The 25944-nt window shown below is 39.5% G+C and overlaps 1 protein-coding gene across 9 annotated transcripts in view; it reads left to right on the plus strand.

Moving 5' to 3' along the window:
• The window catches only part of LOC123760100 (anoctamin-1), a 320419-nt gene that overhangs the window by 71564 nt on the left and 222911 nt on the right, over positions 1-25944 (plus strand). For 5 of the 9 annotated variants that reach the window (XM_069325474.1, XM_069325475.1, XM_069325476.1 and 2 more), the window contains 2 exons: positions 9752-9830; positions 10559-10660. In XM_069325474.1, the coding sequence (XP_069181575.1) occupies positions 9752-9830; positions 10559-10660 (181 nt within the window). Of the gene's footprint in view, positions 1-9751; positions 9831-10558; positions 10724-25944 lie in introns of all 9 variants that reach the window. The other 4 variants (XM_069325478.1, XM_069325480.1, XM_069325482.1 and 1 more) reach the window with 2 other exon arrangements.

The following is a 25944-nucleotide window of genomic DNA, read 5'->3' on the forward strand; positions in this document are numbered from 1 at the left end:
TTCTCCAATGGTTTCATCGAAGACATCATAAGAAGGAAAGTGAAAAGCCATGCAACCTCCGAAGAGACAACTAACACAACACCTATACCCCCTATTAGACTATTTTACAGGAACTTCTTTTCCACAGCTCATAAAACGGAGGAAAGGGTCCTGAAAGATATTGTTAATAGAAACGTTATCCCTACAGACAAAAATCAGAGGATACAACTGACGATTTACTATAAAACCAGAAAAACGGCCAGCCTACTCATGAGAAACTCTCCAGACACAAAACAGAACGCTTTAAAAGAGACTAACGTCGTCTATGCCTTCAAATGCCCACTTGGGGACTGTAAGCTCCAAAAAACCCAGTATATAGGCAAGACAACAACATCTCTTTCTAGGCGTTTAACGATGCATAAGCAACAGGGCTCCATTAAGGAACATATAATCTCTTCCCATAACCAAACCATCGCCAGAGAAATCCTAGTAAACAACACAGAAATCATCGATAGATACAGCGATAGCAGGCGGCTTGACGTTTGCGAGGCACTACACATCAAGAAGTCAACACCAGCAATCAACAGCCAATTATTGCACAACTATATTCTACCCACCTCAAGACTCCGCTCCAATATAGAAGCATCAAGAAATATGGACCAATAGGCTTTCTACAAACACTTCTATTCAATACCCATTGTTTCTGTTCTGTCTTGTGTTGATACTTTTAATACCCTATTAATATCCCCTATTGTTCTGTCTTGTGTTAATGCCACATCACCCTTCCCACCTCACTCAAATGTAGATATAAAATCAGAGAAACGCAAGTTCTAATCAGTTGTGTATTTGTGAAGTCTTTGAAAATATAATAAGTTTTACGAAACGCGCCCGTGTCGCGTCAGACTAGAAATAAAAATGAATTTTGGAGAAGTGATTTTTGATTTACCTCCAACAGTGAAGCGTAATGTACGAAAGATTGAGAAAATTCGTGTTAGAATTATTAATCTTACTTTTTCGGTCATATTTAATAATATATATATATATATATATATATATATATATATATATATATATATATATATATATATATATATATATATATATATACATATATATATATATATATATATATATATATATATATATATATATATATATATATATATATATATATATATTATTAAATATGACCGAAAAAGTAAGATTAATAATTCTAACACGAATTTTCTCAATCTTTCGTACATTTCTTTTCACTGTTGGTGGTAATTCAAAAATCAATTCTCCAAAATTCATTTTTATTTCTAGTCTGACGCGACACTTGAGCGCATTTCGTAAAACTTATTACATTTTCAAAGACTTTTAGTTTACACATACACAACTGAATAGAACTTACACATCTCCGATTTGTTTATATCTACATTTGAGTGAGGTGGATGGGGTGAGGTGGTATTTAATAGGGTATTAATTTCATCAACACAAGACAGAACACGAAACAATGGGTATTGAATAGAAGTGATTGTAGAAAGCCTATTGGTCCATATTTCTTGATGCTTCTATATTGGAGCGGAGTCTTGAGGTGGGTAGAATATAGTTGTGCATTAATTGGCTGTTGATTGCTGGTGTTGACTTCTTAATGTGTAGTGCCTCGCAAACGTCAAGCCCCCTGCTATCGCTGTATCTATCGATGATTTCTGTGTTGTTTACTAGGATTTCTCTGGCGATGGTTTGGTTGTGGGAAGAGATTATATGTTCCTTAATGGAGCCCTGTTGCTTATGCATCCTTAAACGCCTAGAAAGAGATGTTGTTGGCTTGCCTATATACTGGGTTTTTTGGAGCTTACAGTCTCCAAGAGGGCATTTGAAGGCATAGACGACGTTGGTCTCTTTTAAAGCGTTCTGCTTTGTGTCTGGAGAGTTTCTCATGAGTAGGCTGGCCGTTTTTCTGGTTTTATAGTAAATCGTCAGTTGTATCCTGTGATTTTTGTCTGTAGGGATAACGTTTCTATTAACAATATCTTTCAGGACCCTTTCCTCCGTTTTATGAGCTGTGGAAAAGAAGTTCCTGTAAAATAGTCTAACAGGGGGTATAGGTGTTGTGTTAGTTGTCTCTTCAGAGGTTGCATGGCGTTTCACTTTCCTTCTTATGATGTCTTCGACGAAACCATTGGAGAAGCCGTTGTTGACTAGGACCTGCCTTACCCTACAGAGTTCTTCGTCGACTTGCTTCCATTCTGAGCTGTGGCTGAGAGCATGTGCTCTCAGCCACATGCTCTCATGTGGACACTGGGATTTATTAATCAAAGCGTTAGTAGCAAGACACCTGGTGTGGTTCTTAAGCTATATCTTGCTCTGGTTAGGCCCCATTTAGATTATGCAGTTCAGTTTTGGTCGCCGTATTATAGAATGGATATAAATTCACTTGAACGTGTCCAACGTAGGATGACTAAGTTAATTCCCCAAATTAGAAATCTTTCATATGAAGAAAGATTAACAAAGCTTAAGTTGCATTCACTGGAAAGGCGAAGAGTTAGGGGTGACATGATAGAGGTTTACAAGTGGATGAATGGACATAACAGGAGGGATATTAATAGGGTATTAAAAATATCAACACAAGACAAAACACAAAATAATGGGTATAAATTGGATAAGTTTAGATTTAGGAAAGACTTGGGTAAATACTGGTTCAGTAACAGGGTTGTTGATTTGTGGAACCAATTGCCGCGTAACGTGGTGGAGGTGGGGTCCCTCGATTGTTTCAAGCGTGGGTTGGACATGTTTATGAGTGGGATTGGGTGGTTATAGATAGGAGCTGCCTCGTATGGGCCTATAGGCCTTCTGCAGTTACCTTTGTTCTTATGTTTTTATGTTCTTATGTTCTTAAAGGTAACTGCAGAAGGCCCATTGGCCCATACGAGGCAGCTCCTATTATACAGAGATTAATCAGGTGTAATTGGCCTGTTATGTTGAAAAGTATCTTCTGTGTTGGCATCGTTATGTTCTGGTTATGGTAAGGTCTTGTCCTTACTCTCATGGTGGGTAGAGTAAATAGTTCCGTGATTTGGCTGTTGATGGTAGGTTGTTCTATTCTTAGGTGATTTGCTTCAAGAATTTGTAATCTTCTTGCATCTTGGGTTTTATAGATGCAAAAAAACAGTGACTGCCCAGACAGGTACAAGAGAAGTGTTGGCAATGCTTACGTCGACCGTGCTCTCAGCCACAGCTCAGGATGGAAGCAAGTCGATGAAGAACTCTGTAGGGTAAGGCAGGTCCTAGTCAACAACGGCTTCTCCAATGGTTTCGTTGAAGACATCAATAAAAGGAAGGCAAAACGCCATGCAACCTCTGAAGAGTCAACTAACACAACACCTGTACCCCCTTATTGACTATTTTACAGGAACCTCTTTTCCACAGCTCATAAAACGGAGGAAAGGGTCCTGAAAGATATTGTTAATAGGAACGTTATCCCTACAGACAAAAATTAGAAGATACAATTGACCATTTACTATAAAACCAAAAAAACGGCCAACCTACTCATGAAAAACTCTTCAGACACATAGCAGAATGCTTTAAAAGAGACCAACGTCGTCTATGCCTTCGAATGTCCACTTGGGGACTGTAAGCCCCAAAGAACTCAGTATATAGGCAAGACAACATCTCTTTCCAGGCGATTTACAATGCATAAGCAACAGGGCTCCATTAAGTAACATATAATCTCTTCCCACAACCAGACCATCACCAGAGAAGTTTTAACAAACAACACAGAAATCATCGATAGATACAGCGATAGCAGGCGGCTTGACATCTGCGAAGCACTACACGTCAAAAAGTCAACAATTTATATTAAAGTATATTCTTGGTGAATATACACTGACAGATGTTCCCATCTTCTTGGTGAATATACACTGACAGATGTTCCCATCTTCTTGGTGTATATACACTGACAGGTGTTCCCATCTTCTTGGTGTATATACACTAACAGGTCTTCCCATTTTTTTATGTTTATACACTGAGAGGTATACCCAGCAAATGGGTGTATATACAATAAGAATTTATTTTAGTTTTGGACTATGTATGGTAATAAAATATCCATGCTGGCTGGTCAGTAAGCTCGTTTGATGACCTTAATAACCATCTAGAGGTTGAAAAGTCTTAATAACCATCAAGAGCTTGATTGACCTTAAGAACCCTCTTGATGTTGATAGGCCTTAATAACCTAAAAGAAGGTGATTGGTTTTAATAACCTTCCAGAGTTTGATAGGCCATAATAACCCTTAAAGAAGTTGACAGGCCATAATAACCCTCGAAGAGGTTGACAGGCCTTAATAACCCTCCAAGAGGTTGACAGGGCATAATAACCCACCACAGGGTGACAGGCCATAATAACCCTCCAAGAGGTTGACAGGCCTCAATAACCCTGCAGAGCTTGACAGGCCATAATAACCCTCGAAGAGGTTGACAGGCCTCAATAACCCTGCAGAGGTTGACAGGCCATAATAACCCACAACAGGTTGACAGGCGTAATAGATTCGTCATATAAGTCAATTATACCTCAACTCATTTCTCAATAATACATCAAGCCTTGTCAGAGGCTGGCAAGCATTAATAACCTTCTACAGATTGACAGGCCTTAATATCACTCCAGAGGTTGGCAGGCCTTAATAACCCAACAGAGGTTAGATGGCCTTATCACCCCTCCAGAGGTTTACAGGCCTTTAAGGTTTTCTAGAGGGTTTTTAGTCCTTAATAACCTTAAAAAATTGACTGACCTTAACAATCCACCAGGGGTTGATCGTCTTTGATAATTCTTCAGTCAGGTGCAGTCACAGTGAGAGGTTGTGTTAGCTGGAGCTCCGATTCTAATAACATTATTATTGCAATAATGGAAGGATTAGTAAAAGATTTGGTGAGTCTGGTTGGAGCTCTGAGAGCAGAGATGGATTCCCTGCGGGAGGAGGTACGACGGCTGAGACTTCGGGAGGAAGCGAAGGAGGAGGCCAGTGTTGACGGGACATCATTAAGAAGGACTGACGGGACCAGTATTAAGAAGTCCTCGTCTTGGCAAGTTGTGAAAGACAGGGGTCGTAAGAAGACCTTGGCAAAACCGACAACTAATAGCCTACACCTAAGGACTTAACGCATTTGACGTATTAGAGGACGAGTGCTGTTTTGAACCTGTTGTTCAACGAGGTGGCAAAGTCAAAGTAAGGAGGAGCATTGAAGCGCAGGTCCCTCAAACTGCTCGAAAGGAAAAGGGAGAATCGAAGCGAATTTTGGTTGTGGGAGATTCCCAGGTGAGGTATTTAGACAGAACGTTTTGTGCCAGAGATAGGGGGAACAGATTAAGGGTTTGCTATCCGGGAGCTGGAATTGGTGATATTGTTGGAAACATGAATGATATTATGACGGGAAATGGAAACAAACCCATTATTTGTATTAGTGCAGGGGGTAATGATGTTGGACGAGTTAGGAGTGAGGAACTAATACAGAGATTCAGGACAGCCATTGAATTAGTTAGGAGCAAGGGAGGAATCCCAATCATATGTGGCATTCTTCCAAGAAAGGGAGTGGGAAATGAATGGATGTCAAAGGCACTTGGTGTCAATTGCCGGCTGGAAAGATATTGCAAATCAAATGCAATATCTTTCATAGATAACTGGGAACACTTCTATGGAAGAAATGAAATGTATGCTCGTGATTGGGTGCATCTATCGAGAGCTGGGGTTGTTGCTGTTGCGAACTCGCTGGAAGAAGTGGTTAGAGGTATTTGTTTGGGTTTAAACTGTTAGTAGATAGAGGTATGGGAATTGATTTGGAGGAAGGAGATAATAAAAGTATGTGTTTGTGGGAGAAAGGAATTGGCAAAATGATCAGGGAAAGAGAAGGGCCTCAAAATAACAATTCACTTAAGGTATATTACACTAACAGTAGAAGTCTAAGAAATAAAATTAACGAATTAAATGCTCTTGTCTGCACAGAAAAAAATAGATATTATTGCACTTACCGAAACGTGGATGAATGTAGAAAATAGAGAACTATTAGCTGAATATCAAATAAATGGATTTAAACTATTTCACACAGATAGATATATTAGACGAGGAGGGGGAGTAGCCATATATGTTAGGGACAATTTGAAATGTAGTCTCAAAGAGGGAATCAAAACTGAGCCACACACAGAAACTATTTGGATAGAATTATATGAAAAAGCAAATAATATTATAATAGGAGTTATATATAGGCCATCAAATTTAGACAGAATGGAAGCATAGCATCTATGTGATGAAATATCTAGGGCATCTAGATCTAACAGTATTTACGTCATGGGTGACTTTAATTTTAGTGGAATAAACTGGTTGAACAAAACAGGGAATAGTGAAGCAGAAGATTTTTTAGAATTAATTGATGATTGCTTTCTTACGCAACACATTAAGGAACCAACACAGGAAAATAATATTTTAGATTTAGTGTTAACTAACAGGGAAACACAAATTAATGACATCGAAATAGGGAGTGAGCTAGGGAACAGTGATCACAAAGAAATCAGATTTAGCACAGAATGGAATAGACCTGTAGGAGAAAATCCTGTTAAAGTGCCAGATTTTCGAAAAGCTGATTTTAATAGCCTAAGAAATTTTTTAGGTAAAATTGATTGGAAAGTCTTGGGTATGGGGTGGGAGCCGGTCTTGGAGCGAGACATGAACCCAGCGATAGGTGACGTAAATGGAGATTTCGATGTGGATTCAATATATAACTTATTTAAGAATATTCTAAACAAAGCACAGGAACGTAGTATACCATACAAATTGAATAGATCGAATACTAATGACCCAAAGTGGATAACAAAGAATTTGAAGAACCTTATAGGTAAAAAGAGAGCTTGGTACAAAAGGATTAAAAATGGGGAGGTCACTTTAAAACAGGAATTCGTACAACTGGTTAGAAATGTTAAAAAAAGAGATAAGGAAAGCAAAAAGAAACTATGAAGTTCGCATAGCAGGGCAAGCAAAGACAAATCCTAAAGGGTTTTTTCAGTTATATCGTACTAAGACTAGGGAAAGGATAGGTCCATTAAAAACTGAGACAGGTCAAATAACAGATAGTGATGAAGAGATGAGTAGTATTTTTAATAAATATTTTGTATCTGTATTTACTAAAGAGGAACTTAACAATATGCCTTCAGCCGAACAAGTCTATGTGGGTGGGGACGAGGACAGGTTGACGAGTTTAGCAGTTACCAGGGAGGATGTTCTCAAACAAATAGTAAAACTCAAACCAAACAAATCCCCAGGGCCGGATGAAGTGTTTGCCAGGGTGCTTAAAGAATGCAAAGAGGAGCTTTGTGACCCACTGTCAACCATATTTAATAAATCAATAGAGTCAGGCAGAGTGCCAGAGTTTTGGAAAGTTGCTAATGTGATACCAGTTTTTAAGAAAGGAGATAGATCACTTGCGTCGAACTATCGACCAATTAGCCTAACGTCTATTGTGGGAAAGTTACTCGAATCTATAATAGCAAATAAAATTCGTCTTCATCTTGAAAAACATAAATTAATAATTGAGTCGCAACATGGTTTTATAAATGGCCGTTCATGTTTAACAAATTTGTTATCTTTTTATTCTAGCATTGTTGAGGCAGTTGATAGTGGTAAGGATTGCGATGTTGTGTACCTTGACTTTAGCAAAGCTTTTGATACAGTGCCACATGAAAGACTGATTAAAAAGATAGAGTCTCATGGTATTGGGGGTGCTATATTAAGCTGGATTAGGGCATGGCTATACCAAAGGAAACAGAGAGTTAGTATAAATGGAGCCAAGTCAGAGTGGGAAAATGTTGTAAGTGGGGTGCCTCAGGGCTCTGTCCTGGGACTCTGTTGTTTATAATATATATAAATGATTTAGATTCAGGTTTGAGTAGCAACATTTGCAAATTTGCCAATGATACGAAAATCGGTAAGGAAATTTATTCGGAGGAGGACTCACTATCACTTCAAGTTGATCTAGATAGGGTTTTGAAATGGTCGAAGGATTAGCAGATGCAGTTTAATGCTGATAAATGTAAAGTTCTAGGGTTAGGTAATGATGATAGGGTTACAAGATACGAGCTAGATGGTGTTGAGATTGCGAAGTCGAATTGCGAAAGGGATCTGGGAGTTATGATTAGTAAGAATTTAAAACAAAAGGATCAATGCATAAATGTTCGTAATAAGGCAAATCGGACACTTGGATTTATTAATCGCAGCGTTAGTAACAAGACACCTGGTGTGGTTCTCAAGCTATATCTTGCTCTAGTTAGGCCCCATTTAGATTATGCAGTTCAGTTTTGATCGCCATATTATAGAATGGATATAAATTCACTTGAACGTGTCCAGCGTAGGATGACTAAGTTAATTCCCCAAATTAGAAATCTTTCATATGAAGAAAGATTAACAAAGCTTAAGTTGCATTCACTGGAAAGGCGAAGAGTTAGGGGTGACATGATAGAGGTTTACAAGTGGATGAATGGACATAACAGGAGGGATATTAATAGGGTATTAAAAATATCAACACAAGACAAAACACAAAATAATGGGTATAAATTGGATAAGTTTAGATTTAGGAAAGACTTGGGTAAATACTGGTTCAGTAACAGGGTTGTTGATTTGTGGAACCAATTGCCGCGTAACATTGTGGAGGTGGGGTCCCTCGATTGTTTCAAGCATGGGTTGGACATGTTTATGAGTGGGATTGGGTGGTTATAGATAGGAGCTGCCTCGTATGGGCCAACAGGCCTTCTGCAGTTGTCTTTCTTCTTATGTTAATTAATAGTCTTTCATAACCCTCCAGAGATTGACAGGCCTTAATAACCCTCCAGAAGTTGATAGTCCATAATAACCAATCCAGAGGTTCATATAGCTCAATGACCCTCCGGAGGTTGATAAGCATTAATAAACCTCAAGAGGTTGATAAGCCTTAATAGCCCTCCAGAGGTTGATAGGACTTAATAACATTCCAGAGGTCGATAAGCATTAATAATCTTCCAGAAGTTGATAGGCGTTAATAGCCTTGCAAAGGTTGATAGGCTTTAATAACCCCACCAAAGTATGATAGGCCTTAATAGTTTTCTAAAACCACAGTCTCCGTGGTGTAGTGGTAAGACACTCGCCTGGCGTTCCGCGAGCGCTATGTCATGGGTTCGTATCCTGACCGGGGAGGATTTACTGGGCGCAATTCCTTAACTGTAGCCTCTGTTTAACGCAACAGTAAAATGTGTACTTGGATGAAAAAATGATTCTTCGCGGCAGGGGATCGTATTCCAAGGACCTGCCCGAAACGCTACGCATACTAGTGGCTGTACAAGAATGTAACAACTCTTGTATATATCTCAAAAAAAAAAAAAAAAAAGTTGAAAGCTTAATAACCCACAAGTGGTTGATAGGCCTTAATAACTCTGCAGAAATTGACAGGCCCTTATTAATCCTCCAGAGGTTGATATCGTTTAATAACCCTACGAAGGTTGATAGTCGTTCATAACCCTCCAGAGGCTGATTGGCCTTTGGAAACCAAAGGGTTTTGATTGGCCTGATTGGCTGATTGGAAACTCATCTCCAAACCAAAAACTTGACCAAATAATGTTTTCATATTACGTATAATTTTTTCCTCAGAAGAGTTAAACTTTATGTTGGGTGCTATTTGGGTCCTTATGAGATCCTCCCTTATGATGGGCACCCATGGTCTGGATGGCTATACCAACGTTATAGGGAAACTTGCAACTGAGACAAATATTATTTTATTGCAGATTCGTGAAGGTGCACGCACCGTACGACGTCTGCGCCAGGTACGCCGAGCTCCTGCACCTCAGTCTGCCTATGAAACAGGTATTGCATTCAGATATAACATTTGCCATAATTTACAACTCGTAAGAATATATAAGTGTATGTGTACTGCTTATTCTGTATATAATATATATATATATATATATATATATATATATATATATATATATATATATATATATATATATATATATATATATATATGTCGTACCTAGTAGCCAGAACTCACTTCTCAGCCTACTATGCGAGGCCCGATTTGCCTAATAAGCCAAGTTTTACTGAATTAATATATTTGCTCAAATTTTTTTCTTATGAAATGATAAAGCTACCCATTTCATTATGTATGAGGTCAATTTTTTTTTATTGGAGTTAAAATTAACGTAGATATATGACCGAACCTAACCAACCCTACCTAACCTAACCTAACCTATCTTTATAGGTTAGGTTAGGTTAGGTAGCCGAAAACGTTAGGTTAGGTTAGGTTAGGTAGGTTAGGTTGTCGAAAAAACATTAATTCATGAAAACTAGGCTTATTAGGCAAATCGGGCCTTGCATAGTAGGCTGAGAAGTGAGTTCTGGCTACTAGGTACGACATATATATATATATATATATATATATATATATATATATATATATATATATATATAATCTCTTTCACGAGAGATTTGGCCTGCTCTTTCCTACATCATGTTACCTCAGTACGTCTATAACATCATAATACAACATTCAAGAGCAGTATATATATATATAGTAGAATATGTTTCTACAGGAAGTATACGTACCCTACACTCGCTCTCCAAACCCCCTCGCTGTCGGCGCACCACTCTCGTCGATCACCAAACTACCACTTCCAGCCAGCACCTTCCCATTGGTGAATCAGCAACTCCACTCGACTTCAGCGCCATCTGCATAGCCTATGACTAAGCGTGCACAAGTAGTTGGCTTTATAATATTCTGTGCTCTCAAGGCTGATACTTCTATCTAGCATACGCTCTGTGTATTAGTGGAGATTTTCAGCCAGCCAATATTCTCAGCACCATTAACTCATTTTTTGTCTTGTTCATTATAGAGTAACGTAACCATTATTTTATTTTATATTGTTTTTTGTCTTTGTATTATGTTTAATTCGCACTATACATAGCCAAAGGATTATCTTTGTTTATATATATTTAAAGTCAATTAAAGATTCATTGTTTATAAGATTTCTTTTGCGTGTTTCACCCTTCTTACTTGACCACAGGAGACAACAGCCAAGCAGTCAATTTTTTTTTTTTTTTTTTTTACTAATGTGATTGGCATTTACACCAGCCATAGGGAGGACTGCCTTACACCTACATTTTCCCATCACAAATATATATATATATATATATATATATATATATATATATATATATATATATATAATATATATATATATATATATATATATATATATATATATATATATATATATATATATATATATATATATATATATATATGCAATTGACGATCACAAAACACTGATCATTTTATGCGGAAAATCCACAGAGAAATATGAAATGAGGTGAACGTTTCGGCCTGTTAAAGCCTTTGTCAACACCAGACTGACTAAGGAGAAGGGAGTAGGGGGAGGATATATAGGCCGACACCTGACCAACCCATCCCTAGGAAAGAATTAACAAAAAACAGGTATAGCTTAGCTTAGAATGGTCAAAGAGGATTAAGCGGTCAGAGAAAAAGGATGAAAGATTAAAGAAAAGCCTCATGAACACACAATATATGAATATACAATTATAATGAGACATTGTAAGCCTCTCTATCAAAGTTGTTTCTTAAACTGTTGTGCAATATTATAACTTAAAAATGGATCAAATTTGTACATTCCAGTACTAACATTAAGAAGATTTGGACACTGATTAGAGCCGACTCAATCAAATTCCGTTCCACGAAATCCCCACAATTGGTAATGCTTTTTGCCCCATTCACATTGAAAAGAAATTGAGAAGAGTTTACAATATTCTAAGAGGTTTTTGGATTTTTCGTTTGAACAAGACAAGCGTACGTTTTATAATCACGTCCCTAAGGCGAAACCAAAAATTATTAACTCATTGGTGGTACCTTATGCGAGTGGACTTGAAAAATTGTCTCTGATTTTTAAGAAACTTAATATCAATTTGGTGTTCACTAATAGTACGATCAAATCCAATTTAATAAAAAACTCCCCTGATACAGCAGGTTGTGTGTATTCGATTCCCTGCAATGATTGTGATTCTGTGTACCTTGGACAAACAGGAAAGTCCTTACAATTGCGGTTGTCACAACATGCTTATAGTATTAAAACTGCCCAAACGTCTAATGCATTGTATCTACATACGAGTTTATGCGATCACTATATTAACTGGAATGGGGCAAAAAGCATTACCAATTGTGGGGATTTCGTGGAACGGAATTTGATTGAGTCTGCTCTAATCAGTCAGTGTCCAAATCTTCTTATTGTTAGTACTGGAATGTACAAACTTGATCCATTTTTTAGTTATAATATTGCACAACAGTTTAAGAAACAACTTTGATAAAGAGGCTTACAATGTCTCATTATAATTGTATATTCATATATTGTGTGTTCATGAGGCTTTTCTTTAATCTTTCATCCTTTTTCTCTGACCGCTTAATCCTCTTTGACCATTCTAAGCTAAGCTATACCTGTTTTTGGTTGATTCTTTCCTAGGGATGGGTTGGTCAGGTGTCGGCCTATATATCCTCCCCCCTTCTCCCTTCTCCTTAGTCTGGTGTTGACAAAGGCTTTAACAGGCCGAAACGTTCACCTCATTTCATATTTCTCTGTGGATTTTCCGCATATATATATATATATATATATATATATATATATATATATATATATATATATATATATATTATATATATATATATATATATATATATATATATATTATATATATATATTTATATATATATTTATATATATATATATATATATATATATATATATATATATATATATATATATATATATATGCGAACAAGCCTGAATGGTCCCCAGGACAATATGCAACTGAAAACTCACACCCCAGAAGTGACTCGAACCCATACTCCCAGAAGCAACGCAACTGGTATGTACAAGACGCCTTAATCCACTTGACCATCACGACCGGACATAATGAGGTGATAGCCGAGGCTATTTGAACCACCCCACCGCCGGCACTCGGATAGTTATCTTGGGCATAGCATTTTACCAAATCACCTCATTCTTTGGGGCACACGTGAGGAACACAAATGCGAACAAGCCTGAATGGTCCCCAGGACAATATGCAGCTGAAAACTCACACCCCAGAAGTGACTTGAACCCATACTCCCAGAAGCAACGCAACTGGTATGTACAAGACGCCTTAATCCACTTGACCATCACGACCGGACATAATGAGGTGATAGCCGAGGCTATTTGAACCACCCCACCGCCGGCACTCGGATAGTTATCTTGGGCATAGCATTTTACCAAATCACCTCATTCTTTGGGGCACACGTGAGGAACACAAATGCGAACAAGCCTGAATGGTCCCCAGGACAATATGCAACTGAAAACTCACACCCCAGAAGTGACTCGAACCCATACTCCCAGAAGCAACGCAACTGGTATGTACAAGACGCCTTAATCCACTTGACCATCACGACCGGACATAATGAGGTGATAGCCGAGGCTATTTGAACCACCCCACCGCCGGCACTCGGATAGTTATCTTGGGCATAGCATTTTACCAAATCACCTCATTCTTTGGGGCACACGTGAGGAACACAAATGCGAACAAGCCTGAATGGTCCCCAGGACAATATGCAACTGAAAACTCACACCCCAGAAGTGACTCGAACCCATACTCCCAGAAGCAACGCAACTGGTATGTACAAGACCATTCAGGCTTGTTCGCATTTGTGTTCCTCACGTGTGCCCCAAAGAATGAGGTGATTTGGTAAAATGCTATGCCCAAGATAACTATCCGAGTGCCAGCGGTGGGGTGGTTCAAATAGCCTCGGCTATCACCTCATTATGTCCGGTCGTGATGGTTAAGTGGATTAAGGCGTCTTGTACATACCAGTTGCGTTGCTTCTGGGAGTATGGGTTCGAGTCACTTCTGGGGTGTGAGTTTTCAGTTGCATATTGTCCTGGGGACCATTCAGGCTTGTTCGCATTTGTGTTCCTCACGTGTGCCCCAAAGAATGAGGTGATTTGGTAAAATGCTATGCCCAAGATAACTATCCGAGTGCCGGCGGGGAAGTGGTTCATATAGCCTCGGCTATCACTTCCTTATGTCCGGTCGTGATGGTCAAGCGGATTAAGGCGTCCCTGTACATACCAGTTGTGGGAGTATGGGTTCGAGTCACTTCTGGGGTGTGAGTTTTCAGTTGTATATAGTCCTGGGGACCATTCAGGCTTGTTTGCATTTGTGTTCCTCACGTGTGCCCCAAAGAATGAGGTGATTTGATAAAATGCTATGCCCAAGATTACCATCCGAGTGCCGGCGGGGAAGTGGTTCATATAGCCTCGGCTATCACTTCCTTATGTCCGGTCGTGATGGTCAAGCGGATTAAGGCGTCCCTGTACATACCAGTTGTGGGAGTATGGGTTCGAGTCACTTCTGGGGTGTGAGTTTTCAGTTGTATATAGTCCTGGGGACCATTCAGGCTTGTTTGCATTTGTGTTCCTCACGTGTGCCCCAAAGAATGAGGTGATTTGATAAAATGCTATGCCCAAGATTACCATCCGAGTGCCGGCGGGGAAGTGGTTCATATAGCCTCGGCTATCACTTCCTTATGTCCGGTCGTGATGGTCAAGCGGATTAAGGCGTCCCTGTACATACCAGTTGTGGGAGTATGGGTTCGAGTCACTTCTGGGGTGTGAGTTTTCAGTTGTATATAGTCCTGGGGACCATTCAGGCTTGTTTGCATTTGTGTTCCTCACGTGTGCCCCAAAGAATGAGGTGATTTGATAAAATGCTATGCCCAAGATTACCATCCGAGTGCCGGCGGGGAAGTGGTTCATATAGCCTCGGCTATCACTTCCTTATGTCCGGTCGTGATGGTCAAGCGGATTAAGGCGTCCCTGTACATACCAGTTGTGGGAGTATGGGTTCGAGTCACTTCTGGGGTGTGAGTTTTCAGTTGTATATAGTCCTGGGGACCATTCAGGCTTGTTTGCATTTGTGTTCCTCACGTGTGCCCCAAAGAATGAGGTGATTTGATAAAATGCTATGCCCAAGATTACCATCCGAGTGCCGGCGGGGAAGTGGTTCATATAGCCTCGGCTATCACTTCCTTATGTCCGGTCGTGATGGTCAAGCGGATTAAGGCGTCCCTGTACATACCAGTTGTGGGAGTATGGGTTCGAGTCACTTCTGGGGTGTGAGTTTTCAGTTATATATATATATATGTCATACCTAGTAGCCAGAACGCACTTCTCAGACTACTATGCAAGGTCCGATTTGCCTAATAAGCCAAGTTTTCATGAAATAATATATTTTCTCAAATTTTTTTCTTATGAAATGATAAATCTTCCCATTTCATTATGTATGAGGTAATTATTTTTTTATTGGAGTTAAAATTAACGTAGATATATGACCGAACCTAACCAACCCTACCTAACCTAACCCAACCTATCTTTATAGGTTAGGTTAGGTTAGGTACCCGAAAAAGTTAGGTTAGGTTTGGTTAGGTCGGTTAGGTAGTCGAAAAACAATTAATTCATGAAAACTTGGCTTATTAGGCAAATCGGGCCTTGCATAGTAGGCTGAGAAGTGCGTTCTGGCTACTAGGTACGACATATATATATATATGTCGTACCTAGTAGCCAGAACTCACTTTTCAGCCTACTATTCAAGGCCCGATTTGCCTAATAAGCCAAGTTTTCCTGAATTAATATATTTACTATAATTTTTTTCTTATGAAATGATAAAGCAACCCTTTTCTCTATGTATGAGGTCAATGTTTTTTTATTGGAGTTAAAATTAACGTAGATATATGACCGAACCTAACCAACCCTACCTAACCTAATCTAACCTATATTTATAGGTAAGGTTAGGTTAGGTAGCCAAAAAAAGCGAGGTTAGGTTAGGTTAGGTAGGTTAGGTAGACGAAAAAACATTAATTCATGAAAACTTGGCTTATTAGGCAAATCGGGCCTTGAATAGTAGGCTGAGAAGTGCGTTCTGGCTATTAGGTACGACATACATATATATATATATATATATATATATATATATATATATATATATATATATATATATATATATATATATATATATATATATATATGTTGTACCTAGTAGCCAGAACGCACTTCTCAGCCTAATATGCAAGGCCCGATTTGCCTAATAAGCCAAGTTTTCCTGAATTAATATATTTTCTCTATTTGTTTTCTTATGAAATGATAAAGCTACCCATTTCATTATGTATGAGGTCAATTTTTTTTTATTTGAGTTAAAATTAACGTAGATATGTGACCGAACCTAACCAACCCTACCTAACCTAACCTAACCTATCTTTATAGGTTAGGTTAGGTTAGGTAGCCGAAAAAGTTAGGTTAGGTTAGGTTAGGTAGGTTAGGTTGTCGAAAAACAATTAATTCATGAAAACTTGGCTTATTAGGCAAATTGGGCCTTGCATAGTAGGCTGACAAGTGCGTTCTGGCTACTAGGTACGACATATATATATATATATATATATATATATATATATATATATATATATATATATATATATATATATATATATTTATATTTATTATAAATATTTATATATATATATGTCGTACCTAGTAGCCAGAACGCACTTCTTAGTCTGCAATGCAAGGCCCGATTGGCCTAATAACAATAAGGGATAACAATGTTTATCATGATTTATCTGTAAGAACACGTGTAGGGTAAGCAGCACAGCAGTAGTCTACGTCACTGACTCGCAATTTACCTCCCCGCAAGTTAAAAACCCGGACACTTTTCCTTTCAACTGATGTCTCTGTTCCCCTTGCAATAAAATAGGTGCCTGGGAGCTAGGCAATTAATGTGGAGTTGCATCCAATTACTGTAGAGTCAGTAGTTTGACCCTGAGGAGAACCTATTTGTACTAGCCTAAAGGATATATTTATACAGGCTTCCTGTCCCCGACAATATTATTTATTATAATTTTCTTGCCTCATAACCCTAAAGTCATGTACATAAAACTAACTCATATCATCTAATAACGATTATGAGTCTTTGATATGACACTGAATATAGTTTCATTATAGGAACTAATTAGGATATCAAGACACCCGAGAGATTGATAGTCTTTAATAAGCCTTCAGAGATTGATAGTCTTTAATAACCCTTCAGAGGTTGATATACCCTAATAACACTTCATAGGATGATAGTCCTTAGTAACACTTCAGAGGTTGATAATCCTTAATAACACTTCAGAGGTCGATAGCCCTTAATAACACTTCAGAGGTTGATAGTCCTTAATAACACTTCAGAGGTTGATAGCCCTTAATAACACTTCAGAGGTTGATAGTCCTTAATAACCCTTCAGCGGTTGATGGTTCTTAATACCCCTTCAGAGGTTGATAGTAATACCAATCATCTAATCTAGGTATTGGAAAGTTATCATCAACAGTCATTACATTTAGCTTACGGTAGTCAATGACCAACCTGTGAGTTCCATCCTTCTTTGGAACCAAAATACACGGACTACTCTAACTGCTGCTGCTAGGTCTCACCAATCCATGTCGAAGCATGTAGTCGACTTCTTTCTGGATGAGATTCAACTTGGTATGGTTGACTCTATATGGGTGTGACTTGACTGGTTGGTTGTCTCTCACCTCGATGTCGTGGTAAATAACTGTAATCTGGGAGGGAACATCGCCAAAGATGTCTGCATGAGAAGTTAGCAACTGCTACAAGTCCTGCTTCTGCTTTGATGACAAATGTTCTACCATTTTCTGGACATTAGCCAACCACTCACCATTGCTAAAATAAGGTACATGAGCATTAGATACATTATCATAATCATATTCCCCATTATTCTCATCTACATGGGTTACACTAAGGACCTGGTTGGTATTAGTAGTTCCTTTCTGTTAGTTTCATCCTATTCACATGCACTACTATTTCCTTTCTCTTGAGATCAGGTGTTTGGATTACATAATTGGTGGGACTGAGTTTCTTTATCACTGTATAAGGACCTTGGAACCTATGCAACTATGTTGGTCCCTGTCGGGCCATTAGTACCACCACTTTATCACATGCCTCAAAATGTCGTCGCTTTGTCTTTTTATCGTACTGTGCCTTCATTTTTCCTTGAGCTTCCTTAAGATAAATTGAGGCTTTACCCCTGTTTTTATTTAACTTGTCTTGTAATGCATCAATATAGTTTACCTGCACAACACTCTATGGATTTCCAACCAACTTATCTCTTAAGATGGTTAGTGTGTTTCTCACCTCATGGCCAAAAACTAATGAGTTCAGTGTACACCCCAGGGACTCCTGATAAGTATCCCTCAGTGCCATGAGCATCAGTGGAAGACCATCATCCCAGTCTCTGCCAGTTTCCATGCAACTGGTTCTCAGCATTTGTTTAAGGGTTTGGTGCATCCTTTCCAAAACACCTTGTCTCTCAGGATGGTGAGTAGTGGATGTCTTATGGAGGATGCCAAACTCCCCACAAAACTGCTAAAAACCTTTGGAAGTGAAATTGGCCCCGTTATCTGTCTGTATTACTTTTGGTAAACCAAAAATAGTAAAAAATTTCAATATGTGCCTTACTTCCAGTTTCGTTGTAGCATTTCTCACAGGGAATATCCCAGGAAAGCGTGTAGTCTGACACATTATGGTGATGATATATATATTACCACTCTTGGTTCTAGGCAATGGGCCTACTACATCAACTATAATATGGGTACAGGGTTCTTCAGCCACCATAATTGGCTGTAAAGGGGCTTTTGGTATTACCTGGTTTGGTTTGCCAGTTTTTACACATACTGGACATTCATTACAATACTGGATGACATCTTTCTTTAATCCAGGCCAGGTAAAGTACTTGCTTATTTTATTATATGTTTTTGCAATACCCTGATGACCGCCTATTGGTGAATCATGGGCTACACTTAGTACCTTTTCTCTGTAATCCCTCAGTAGGACTACTTGATTATCTACCTCCCAAGTGTGTGACACAGGTGAGCTCCTAGGTCTCCACTTCCGCATCAACACCTCTTTAGTGTAGTAATAAGTCATAGCCTCCGATTCTGCTTATAGTTCAGTTACTGCCTTATTATGCAAGTCAGTCAACGTAGGATCAGTTCTTTGCTGATAAATAAAATTTGATTTTGATCTCAAGTCAGAAGAGCTAGATGTGGTAACTGAATTACACTCTCCCCTACCTCTTTTCCTAGGTGGTATGGTGGAGGTGTTCCCCATCCTGTTCCCATCTGCTTCTTTCAACTTGGCCATAAAAGTGTCACAAAGATCCACTTCAGTATTTGATTGGTTAACCTCTAATTTTGTCTCCTGACTTACATTATTGGGAGTTTGTGATATATGAGACTCTGATTTTGACTGGGTCACGGCACATGCTGGGTACATTACCTTGTCCTCATAATCTGTCCGTGCATTAATCACCTCTGGCTTAGTTTGCATTACTGGGTGGTCATTTCTTTTAACTCGATTACCAGCAAGATCATTCCCCACAATTAGATCAATGCCAGCAACTGGTAATTTAGAACTAACACCTACTAAACTATTGCCTTTAATAAAATCACAGTCAGGGTTTACTTCCTTCATGGGTACAGTCTGGAAATCTCCAATGATTCTCTGTATAATCATTACCTCCCCTGTCTCTGTAGACTGTATATATTGTAACACACTCTCTAATAGTGAAGATTGGGATACTCCTGTATCCCTCAAAATTTTAACATGATGCCACAAACCATTCGCACACTGTAATTTTCCATTTGATATAAACTCTCCAAAATGATTTATACCAAGTGCTTTTTTCTCCATTATTTTTGCTACACATTTCGTTTCCTTCCCTCACACGCTGTGAATGCCATAAGCCTCTTTTTTGGGTGAAGAAACCAACAACTCTTTACAACATGACCCTTCCTATGGTAGTAGGAACACTGTTTCAACTCTGGGTGAGGCTTATTACTGGTGAGATCCTCTTTGGGTTTCACATTACTCTCTTTACCACCTGGCACCTTTGAAAAAGTGTTTCCTTGACCTGCTGTTGGGTGGAGCATGTGGGACCCAAATCTGACTCAGGAGTTTAGTACTCGACCAGATCCTTGCCTATTTGATTGAATTTTATTTTTAAAAGTTACTTTATGCATCAACTCATATTCATCTGCTAATTTAGCCAACTCATAAATATCTCTGGGTAATTTCTCTGCCAAATACAAAGCCACATCGGAAGGTATGCAAGATAAAAATTCTTCTACTAAGAGTAAATTTTTTAGAGAGTCCAGATCCATAATTTTTTCTGCATCTAACCATTTATTAAACATATTATATTTCTCTTGAGCAAATTCTACCAAGGTTTGACTTGGGTCTTGTCTCAGTTGCCTAAACTTTTGCCTACAAGCCTCAGGAACAAGTTGATAAGCAGTAAGGATGGCTGCCTTTACCTTCTCATAGCCAAAACTGTTCCTCAAAGGCATAGATGCAAATATCTTCTGTGCCTTTCCTACCAACTGACCCTACAGAAGAGATACCCATTGCGTTTCATGCCATTCCATACTCTGTGCCAACTTTTCAAAATGAGTAAAGAACTGGTCTGGGTCAGTCTAACAGAATAGAGGAAACTTGACATTTTTGTTAACCTTTAACTGCCCCCAGGTGTTCCTAAGTTAACAACACCTGTATTTTCTGATCTAATTCCCAATTCTGCTAGCCTAATATCTAACTCTATTTTTTTCTGAGCTTGCTCCACTTCTAACCTCTTCATAGCTAGTTCTTGAGTTTGTTCTGCCTCTAGCCTCTACTGAGCTTGCTCTGCCTTTTACCTTTTCTGAGCTTGCTCTGCCTCCAACTGCAACTTCTTTAGTTCCAAATCTGCCTCCCACTGCATCTGAGTCTCCACCTTTCCTGTATTTACAACATTTGCACCACTGGTGAATGGGGACTGCTCTAATATTTCCGGTGGGAGAATTTGCTCATCTACCCAGTGCATCATTATCTGTCTTAGCAGTTCCGTCTTCACTATTCCAATGTGCAATAATAGTACATAGTGCTTCCCAACAGCCACTAGGATTAGACTGTTTTGCCGTTTTCAAACCCTCAACACTAGGATTGTCGACAATATGTTGTGCTACCAAATCCATTTTTAGTGTGCTAAGATACGGCAGACTCCAACACAAAATTTATGCTTCTGCACCACCTTTCTCTTTTAAGGCTGAGAATTTGTTTTGAAAACTGATAAGGACAGTACTTAGTTCACTTGACTGCCCTGTCAACTGGTAAATTTTTTGTACTCGAGAACACACACAAAAATTTCTTAAAACACTTTTCATAAAGATTAATTAAAATTTATATAAATAAGTAATAAAGTACATATTCATATTATACTAATATTTAAAATATTCTAAATTTCTACACAAGTTAAGGTGAATAAATAGGCTACACAATTTTTGTCAGGTTACACCTACAGGCTATCCACTTTTATTAGGCTTTCGATCAGGCTGCTCAATAAATGAGGCGCTCCCGGACAGGCTACCCAATTGTGTTATGAGTGTGTGTGTCAAAAACTTTTGTCTTAGCTGTGTCTTAGAGGCCTGTTAAGAATTTAGTGTGGTGGACCTTTAAATGTTGTCTAGGGGAATAGATGATTGTACTTAATCCTAGGGCAAATCAAGGGTAAGGTAAACAGCCAAGTACAAAGACACAAATTAATTTATATGTATAAAACACACGATATTACACATATGAAAAGTTGTTCCTTACAACACAAGGTCATTAGGAAGTGATATAACCCCCAAGCGGGTTCATGACACCGTAAGGCTCTCCGTCCCAAACCTTTATTTACCATATTCCCCATGCATGCTTTTAGATTGAGTCCATTTTACCCTCACATAGTTAGGCTATTCCAGTTCACATTATTCCTGACAACCTCCAGCTGAGAAGGAACTACTTTGCTGGGCGGAGTATTACTGGTAACTCGCGGCCACCCTGAAATCAGCTGTAGATATTTTCTTATCGAAAATTCTCCACTGTGTCCATCAGCATTTTATACTTGAAACTAACCTCCACAGGAGGTAAGGTTCGTAACAGAGACCATTCAAGCTTGTTGGCATTTATGTTGCTCACGGGGCCCTCATAAAGTGAGGTGATTCGAAGAAATATCTATGCAAAAGATTACCACCAAGTGCTGTCGGGTCGTTGGGGATATAGCCTCCTCTACCAATGACTTTTGTACAGTCACGGTTGGTCGAGCGGTTAAGGAATCGGGTATGCCATGTGCATAGTGCTCCTGGCTGTCTGGGTTCGAATCTTTCTGGGGTGTGGAGTTTTCAGTTGCATATTGGCTTGGGAAGCATTCAAACTTATTGGCATTTGTGTTGCTCACGTGGCCGCACAAAATGAGGTGTATTCGAAGAAAAATTATGCTCAAGCTTACCACAAACAGCCACAACCACCAACTACAACTACCACCAACAACAACCAACCACCACAACCACAAACAACCACCACCACCAACAACAACTATTACCACCAGCAACAACAAACTCAACCAACAACAACCACAACCATCAACTACCACTATCACCAAGAACCACTACCACCAACAACCCCTACCACTAACAACTACTACCACCACCAACAACAACCACCAATAACCACTACTACCAACAACAACCAACAACCAACAACCAGTCCCACCAACAACCACTCACATCAACAACCACTACCAACAACAACTACCACCAACAACTAATACCACTAACAACCACTACCACTAACAACCACTACCACTAACAACCACTATTACCAACAACCACTACTACCAACAACCACCACCAACAACAACAACCAATAACGACTACAATCAACTGCCACAACCACCAACAATCACCACAAGAAGGACTACCACCACCAACAACTACCACCAATATCCACGACAACTAACAAAAACCACTTCAATAAAAAAACAACCACTACCACCAACACCCATTACCACCAACAACCACAACCAAGAATACCCACAACCATCAACAACCAGTTCCACCAACAACCACTGCTACAAAAAACAACCAACAACCAACACTACAAAAACCACCAACAACCAATACCACCAACAACCAACACTACAAAAACCACCAACAACCAATACCACCAACAACCACTACCACCAACAACCAATATCATCAACAACCACTACCACCAACAACAACTACCCACAACCACCAGAACCATTACCACCAACAACAACCAACAACCACTACCAAATACAACAACCACTATCATCAACAACAACCAACAACCACTACCACCTACAACCACTATCACAAACAACAATCAACAACCACTACCTCCAACAACTAATACCACTAACAACCACTACCAACAACCACAGCCACCAACAATCATTACCACCAACGACCACTACCAATAACAACAACCACTATCACCAACAACAACCAACAACCACTATCACCAACAACAACCAACAACCACTACCATCAACAACAACCAACAACCACTACCACCAAAAACCTCTTCCACTAACAGGGTGCCTCTCTTCTCACTCTGACGTATTGATTCCTGTCACTCTGGTATCCTTCTCTGCTCTAAGGGGTCCTGTTATTTCTATTGTTTCTCTATGGACTTTTACTTAGTTGCTTTTGTAGCTTACATCTCTGATTAAATCATGGGTTGCTCATCTGCATTTATTTGTTTTTTCATTTTGGACTGCGACAAACTTATCTACTGCCTCCTTACACTTTTGTGTGATGTAGTCCATCACGTCTTGAACCGTCTTTCCTCTGAGCTCTGTTTCTCAAGCTATATCAGATAGGAATTTTTTTTATCTCCACATAGTTTCCCTTTCGGAATGCCAGTCTCTTGCTTTCTGGTCCCTTCCTTGAGTACATTAACCCATCTTCGACCAGATACTCAAACAAGAGTACACTGTGTTCACTCACACCCACGGGGCCTTCAAGACCGATTTCTCTTATGTCTGAATCGTTTGTGTGTGTGTGTGTGTGTGTGTGTGTACTCACCTAGTTGTACTCACCTAGTTGTGCTTGCGGAAGTTGAGCTTTAGCTCTTTGGTCCCGCCTCTCAACCGTCACTAAACAGGTGTACAGGTTCCTGAGCCTATTGGGTTCTATCATATCTACAATTGAAACTATGTATGGAGTCAGCCTCCACCACATCACTTCCTAATGCATTCCATTTGTCAACCACTCTGACACTAAAAAAGTTCTTTCTAATATCTCTGTGGCTCATTTGGGCACTCAGTTTCCACCTGTGTCCCCTAGTGCGTGTGCCCCTTGTGTTAAATAGACTGTCTTTATCTAACCTATCAATTCTCTTGAGAATCTTGAATGTGGTGATCATGTCCTCCCTAACTCTTCTGTCTTCCAGCGAAGTGAGGTTTAATTCTCGTAGTCTCTCCTCGTAGCTCATACCTCTCAGCTCGGGTACTAGTCTGGTGGCAAACCTTTGAACCTTTTCCAGTTTGGTCGTATCCTTGGCTAGATATGGACTCCATGCTGGGGCTGCATACTCCAGGATTGGCCTGACATATGTGGTATACAAAGTTCTGAATGATTTCTTACACAAGTTTCTGAATGCCGATCTTATGTTGGCCAGCCTGGCATATGCCGCTGGTGTTATCCTCTTGATATGGGCTGCAGGAGACAGGTCTGGCGTGATATCAACCCCCAAGTCTTTTTCTTTCTCTGACTCTTGAAGTATTTCATCTCCCAGATGGTACCTTGTATCTGGCCTCCTGCTCCCTACACCTATCTTTATTACATTACATTTGCTTGGGTTAAACTCTAACAACCATTTGTTTGAACATTCCTTCAGCTTGTCTAGGTCTTCTTGAAGTCTCAAGCAGTCCACCTCTGTCTTAATCGTTCTCATAAATTTGGTGTCTTCCGCAAACACTGAGAGAAATGAATCTATACCCTCCAGGAGATCATTTAAATATATAAAAAACAAGATAGGACCGAGTTCAGAGCCCTGCCGGATTCCACTGGTGACTTCACGCCAATCTGAGGTCTCACCCCTCACCGTAACTCTCTGCTTCCTATTGCTTAAGTACTCCCTTATCCATTGGAGCACCTTACCAGCGACACCTGCCTGTCTCTCCAGCTTATGTACGAGCCTCTTAAGGGTACTGTGTCAAAGGCTTTCCGACAATTCAAGAAAATGCAGTCCGCCCAGCCTTCTCTTTCTTGCTTAATATTTGTTACCTGGTCGTAGATTTCTATTAAGCCAGTTAGGCAAGATTTACCCTCCCATAACCCATGTTGGCGATTTGTCACGAAGTCCCTTCTCTCCAGATGTGTTACTAGGTTTTTTCCTCACACTCTTCTCCATTACCTTGCATGGTATACAAGTCAAGGACACTGGCCTGTAGTTTAGTGCCTCTTGCCTGTCGCCCTTTTTGTATATTGGGACCACATTCGCCGTCTTCCATATTTCTGGTAGGTTTCCTGTCTCCAGTGACCTACTATAAACTATGGAGAGTGGCAAGCAAAGTGCCTCTTCACACTCTTTCAGTACCCATGGTGAGATCCCGTCTGGACCAACAGCCTTTCTAACATCCAGATCCAGAAGGTGTCTCTTGACTTCATCACTCATAATTTCGAATCCTTCCAAGGCCACCTGGTATACTTCCCTTTCTCCTAGCACAGTGACCTCACCTTGTTCTATTGTGAAGACCTCCTGGAAAATCTTGTTGAGTTGTTCACACCCCTCTTTGTCATTCTCTGTATACCTGTCCTCGCCTGTTGTAAGTTTCATTACCTGCTCTTTCACTATTGTTTTCCTCCTGATGTGACTATGGAGTAGCTTTGGTTCGGTCTTGGCTTTGTTTGCTATATCATTTTCATAACTTTTCTCTGCTTCTCTTCTCTCCCTGACATACTCATTCCTGGTTCTCTGGTATCTCTCCCTCTGCTTTCTGGTGTTC

Source organism: Procambarus clarkii, chromosome 16 (assembly GCF_040958095.1).
Source record: "Procambarus clarkii isolate CNS0578487 chromosome 16, FALCON_Pclarkii_2.0, whole genome shotgun sequence".
NCBI lineage: Eukaryota > Metazoa > Arthropoda > Malacostraca > Decapoda > Cambaridae > Procambarus > Procambarus clarkii.